The sequence below is a fragment of the Dendroctonus ponderosae genome, unplaced genomic scaffold, assembly GCF_020466585.1.
Source record: "Dendroctonus ponderosae isolate FM_Combo_2020 unplaced genomic scaffold, Dpon_F_20191213v2 Dpon_F_20191213_3, whole genome shotgun sequence".
Lineage (NCBI taxonomy): Eukaryota > Metazoa > Arthropoda > Insecta > Coleoptera > Curculionidae > Dendroctonus > Dendroctonus ponderosae.
The window spans coordinates 14,156,186-14,161,229 of NW_026018508.1; the positions used below are offsets into that span (position 1 = coordinate 14,156,186).

At 37.5% G+C, this 5,044-nt stretch overlaps 3 protein-coding genes across 4 annotated transcripts in view; 1 reads left to right on the forward strand and 2 right to left on the reverse strand.

Annotated features, from left to right (window-relative positions):
• Positions 1-952, reverse strand: part of LOC109537346 (putative ankyrin repeat protein RF_0381) — a 4,425-nt gene extending 3,473 nt beyond the window's left edge. The window contains exons 1-2 of the mRNA XM_019904009.2: positions 690-952; positions 383-581 (exon numbers count right to left, since the gene is read on the reverse strand). Coding sequence (XP_019759568.1) covers positions 383-581; positions 690-762 — 272 coding nt within the window. The 5' untranslated portion in view covers positions 763-952. The remainder of the gene's footprint in view (positions 1-382; positions 582-689) is intronic.
• A 368-nt stretch (positions 953-1,320) lies between these two features.
• On the forward strand, positions 1,321-4,534 carry LOC109537349 (transcription elongation factor S-II). The gene is made up of 6 exons (XM_019904016.2): positions 1,321-1,556; positions 2,195-2,384; positions 2,637-2,846; positions 2,928-3,102; positions 3,297-3,403; positions 3,460-4,534. Exons 1-6 carry the CDS (start codon positions 1,488-1,490, stop codon positions 3,600-3,602), a joined length of 894 nt encoding a protein of 297 aa, XP_019759575.1. The 5' UTR covers positions 1,321-1,487; the 3' UTR covers positions 3,603-4,534.
• The window catches only part of LOC109537350 (putative defense protein Hdd11), a 10,750-nt gene continuing 9,333 nt past the window's right edge, over positions 3,628-5,044 (reverse strand). The window contains exons 3-5 of one of the 2 annotated variants that reach the window (XM_019904017.2): positions 4,824-4,927; positions 4,579-4,667; positions 3,628-4,314 (exon numbers count right to left, since the gene is read on the reverse strand). In XM_019904017.2, the coding sequence (XP_019759576.2) occupies positions 4,245-4,314; positions 4,579-4,667; positions 4,824-4,927 (263 nt within the window). In that variant the 3' untranslated portion in view covers positions 3,628-4,244. The remainder of the gene's footprint in view (positions 4,315-4,578; positions 4,668-4,823; positions 4,928-5,044) is intronic. The other variant, XM_019904018.2, reaches the window with a different exon arrangement.

Below are 5,044 nucleotides of genomic sequence, written 5' to 3' on the forward strand. Positions count from 1 at the left end.
AGGTGCAAGATTATGCCAACATTTCATGTTTTCCGGCCCGTTTTTGCTCATTTCTCGGAGGCAAAATGAGCCAGAACGCTCATTTGTACGTCATTCTAGAGATAAATAAATGGCCTTTTTAGCAAGTGAACCATCGATAAGAAAATGTTGGCAGTTTTCTCAAAAAATGCTTGAATACAAGAAGTTTTAGATTTGCGTGGTTTTCTTTGAGTTGCAAAATCCACTTGAACATAACGCTGCTTTTTTCGAAGTTTCTCAAGAACCATTCGAGCCAGAGAATTCATTTTTTCAAGTTTTGGCATCGTTGGATAGAGAATTGAATGGGTGACCCTCATGACCCCCCTGGATCCGCCCTTGTTTTCGCTCCCCTTCATCAACTTACCCGATGTTTGTACATCTTTTTGGACTGCTAATGTCCAAGTGTAAATACTGAGGCTTGTTCCTATTTTCAATCGAGTTTAAAGGGATGCTTTTGCTGTTGTGGAAATCAATTAGTAACTTTAGAAGTGGCAAATTTCCAGTTTGGGCTGCCGCTCCTATTAGTGTCATCCCATTTCTGCATATTTTGTTTATATGAATATCTAGAACAACACTTGTTAATAAGATGCTTTTCCCTGTGCCTCTGGGTATTCGTGGTATAAACAGTGAATTTCTAGTGCTAATTTATGTACATAAGCTGCAGTACCCACCATTGTTCAAAGTGATTACATTAAGATCTTTTTCGAAAATGGATTTCATCAACCGTTCATTAGGCCCATCCATAGTGAATCAGTCGGTTCACCTCTTCATTCTGATATCAATGTGCAAATTACCACCAGGGTCTTCCATGGCTTTTCCGCGTTTTCCAAAATTTTCGTCAAGATTTTTACAACTTTTCATCAGCTGATTGTCATTTAATATTTTGTCAACAAAACCGAAGGTCTCAGAACATGGCAGCCAATCAATCCGGCCGAAGACGTCAAGGAGTGGTGTGGGGAAAAGACAGAGATGACACTATTTGGGAGGTGTTCTATTCAAGGATTGTCAATATTAATTTGAAGAAAATTAACAGTTTTAATGGAGAAATTAAAATTATGAATAAACTGTTTAAGAAAGCAAGAGGTGAATCTAATAAGAATTTTTTCCTTCAAAAACTCTAACTAAAAATTACTTGATTTTAATTAACTGAGTTGCAGCATGTTTCAGTGCAGCAGAAAAGTGCTTCTATCAATAAAACGTTGAGTGTAAACACTTAATAATAAAGTAAGTTAGCATATGAAGTAAATAATTGATAAAAGTTTTGGTGAAACGATTGTTATGAAAGTCTGGAATTGGAAGACTTCTTGGATACATGACAACGCTGTGCAAATCAAATCATCCGGGCCACGGGAACGGGCGTCATTTTTGGTCTGTTGGTGTTTGCAAATCGAATAAAACTCGCCAAATCGTGAAAATTTGCACGTTTTTCGTGATTTTATTTTGAAATTGAAGACTAATTAACCAGAATCATGAGTGTAGAGGAGGAGGTCATGAGAATCCAGAAGAAACTGAGTAAAATGACATCGGACGATGGCAGTGTAAGTTTCTGGAATGACTGCTTGTAGTCCAGTCGAAATCATTTACCAGAGACAGTTTTGATTCGCAAAAATTCCTGTTATTTATAGAAGCCACATTTCCTGTAGCATACCGTCTCTCTATTGAGCCCCGCTTAGGATCTAGTTTTGGGGTTATGGTCATTTCCAGCTTGAATTTTGCCTCCTGTGTCCAAATCGGGGGCCCCATTCTATTAACCTGTCACAGGAACTACTAAAAAACAAAACCCCAATTTCATGAAACACCCAGGAATTCGATATAGTTCGGTTTAATAGTTGATAGCACTGGGGGCTACCAGGGAACAGAAACTAAGTTTCCACTGGCTTAACAGTTTATTATTGTTGATATAAAATATGAAAGTTCCATAAAGATGAAATAAAAACACTACCTACATTTGCTATTCACCCACATCCATGTGAGATACTGTTTTAAACTTCAGGTTCAGGAAAAGTAACAAATTATGGGTTATTTTGCATACCTTCATTCACAAGATGTTACGGATTATTTTTGTGTTTAAAAATCTCAAGCTTAACTGGAGAACATTGCCACTTTAACAAACTTTGCGTTAACTCAAAAACTTGCGCTCAAAAAGTTGGAGAAGTGAAACTTGAGTATTTTACAGGGACAAGAGCAGGCCCTTGATTTGCTGAAAGAACTTCAAAGCCTCAAAATAAACCTGGACGTGTTAACCAAGACACGCATCGGCATGACTGTAAATGCTCTTCGAAAGTCCAGCAAAGATGATGACGTTATCACTTTGGCGAAGACTCTTATTAAAAATTGGAAGAAGTTCTTGAGCAGTTCTGATACCGGTTAGTACAGCGTTTTATCTTTAGATCAACTGCTAACAATGAGAAATCCGAAAGCTGAAGATAATTACACGTATACAATGTGCGAAGTTTGCTAAATAGCATCAGAACCGACTACTTAATACGTTAATGCCACCCTATCAGTTTTTTGCTTGGACGTTTTGTATACTTTTAACCGTCCTGAACAGATTTTTATTTACTTAAGAAAATATCAGGTAATTCTCCTGCATAAACTTGAATTCCTTGTTGCTTTAGGCAAGTCATCGAGTTCGTCAGATGCAAAGGAAAGCAAGAAAGATGAAAAACGAAAAGAGGATAAGCCAAAGAAAGATGACAGAGAAAGAGATCGGAAGTTGCCCACTGCTTTTCCACCCACGAGCGTCACCACCGATTCAGTCAGGCTAAAATGCAGGGAAATGTTGGCGTCCGCCATCAAAACCAACTCAAAGGATGAGGACTTTGAGGGTGAGCAACATGCAATTGATCGTCACATCATAGCCAATAACTGTTTCTTTCAATTGTCTTTAATTTTTCTTTTTCTTTAAGGTTGTGCATCTGCAGAGGAACTGGCAGAGGAGCTTGAAGAAGCGATTTTCCAGGAAATAAAGAACACCGACACGCGATACAGAAATAGGATTCGATCCAGGATTTCGAATCTAAAAGACATCAAGAACCCCACTTTGAGGACTAGTTTCCGAGTTGGTGCGATTACTGCACAAAGGTGAGTTTGAGGTTTTATTACAAATTGAACGTAGAATAGTTTTTTTGTAAAATTAAGAAAGAAAGTGTCCCTTATGTTGCCAATTTCAGTTGACACAGTGTAAATGTTTTCATCTTATTTATCCAGAATAGAAACTTGATCAATAACTATAAATTGAATAAAATACTAATCGAAGCTCTTTTGCGTTTGGCCAGGTTGGCTTCAATGACGGCAGAAGAGATGGCCAATGACGACGTGAAACAGTTACGGGAAAAATTCAACAAAGAAGCAATCAATGATGCACAGTTGGCCACCGCACAAGGTAAATCGCATTTCTGTGCTTTCCCGTGTCCGGTTAAGCTCACTTTTTCTTTGCAGGAACAAAAACCGATATGTTGAAGTGCGGCAAATGCAAGAAACGTAACTGTACTTACAACCAGCTGCAGACGAGGTCCTCCGATGAACCTATGACAACGTTTGTGCTGTGTAATGAGTGCGGTAATAGATGGAAGTTTTGTTAAGACTAGACGTAAGAAAAAAGGCGTATTTAAGTCACTAGTTTATTTTATGCTGAAGTTAAACTGGACAGATAATTCGATTCAATGTTGAAGCTTCGAAGAAAGGTGCGTGAAATGGGATGGTTTGCTTCATCTCAATTTGGCCATTTTTTTAAGAGGTTTGGAGACATTTCAGATAAGGTTTTTGTTCATTTAAACAGGTGGTTGCAACTCTAGTGTAGACTTTCATACGTTTGCTTGCTAGATTGTGAACGTAGTTCATGGGAAAATTGTGATGACCTTATTTATTGAGTAAAATAAACACCGATGAAAATGCACTTGATCCAGCGATTATGTCACATTTCATACTTTATTGTTTTCACACGTTAGTTGTTTGCAAAGGATTGAAACCTATAATGGGAGCAACCGTAAAACTGTTTGCAGTTACTGGATCACTACTTAGGTCTAGTAATATCTAAGTTTATACTTAAATAAATTGAATCTTATGTTTTAATTGATTTAATTCAACTGTAGAGGATAGTTTTTGTTAGCGACTTATAGGAAACCATCTAAATATTCTAGCAAGCGATCTTCTGATATGTCTACTTTGGGCAAAACCCATAAATCGTTATTATCCGCATGTTCCTCGGGTGTTTTCCGTTTAAATTATACTACGTTGATTGTTCCACTTGGTTTGGCTACCCAGAAAGTCAGCCCATCAAGCGCAACAGTGGCACTAAAAAAGAAAAACGGGTAAATTTACTTGTTAACTAGTCATGTTTAGTTCAAATCACACACTGATTAATGACGAAGGCGTTATTCTGTAAAACGTATTTTTAAACTCTTTAGATCATGAAATCGGTAGTAACACGTTGTGTGATTGGCTGTATTCGGTTAAGGATATTTGCAGATGATCAAGATATCGGTTTGCTAAATAAATCAATTTCTCGCCAACAGTCCACCTTTTCTTAGTCTATTTATAATGCTAAGTTTCACTTACTATACGGTGTATTTTCCCGCTGTAGATGGAGCTTTCCATGTGAGTGAAATGTCTGATTTCTCAACCTTGTTTTTGTGAGTGGCACCGCTCTGAAACAATATTGCTATATTTAGGTTTTATTTGGTATGGACATTGTCAGGAATCATTAAACATACGTGAGCCCAGATAATGAATTATTTTCGATTTGGACGTAAAACTCACTGATACACACATGATACTAATGCCCTTTTTAAGCGAACACTTACGCCTTTAATTCCATTGCAATTGATTGCTTTCAAATATTTGTCGTCGGCAGGGATCTGGAACGAACCTACAGCTTGATCTCCATCCCTCACTTCAACGAGGAATCCTACAAAAAAGTTATTTGTTTTCTTCTGATTTATTGCCAAGTTAAATCATAATTTATGCATGTGCTGCAAGGTGCATAGCACAGCACAAAAAGATAAGTGGAAGTTATTGTCTCTAT

What these genes read in the sequence shown, in the direction of transcription:
- LOC109537349 (XM_019904016.2), top strand. Translation starts at nt 1,488, where the DNA reads ATGAGTGTAGAGGAGGAGGTCATGAGAATCCAGAAGAAACTGAGTAAA. An exon ending in GGTGCGATTACTGCACAAAG is followed by an intron (nt 3,103 to 3,296) that starts GTGAGTTTGAGG and finishes GCGTTTGGCCAG; the next exon opens with GTTGGCTTCAATGACGGCAG. An exon ending in ACAGTTGGCCACCGCACAAG is followed by an intron (nt 3,404 to 3,459) that starts GTAAATCGCATT and finishes TTTTCTTTGCAG; the next exon opens with GAACAAAAACCGATATGTTG.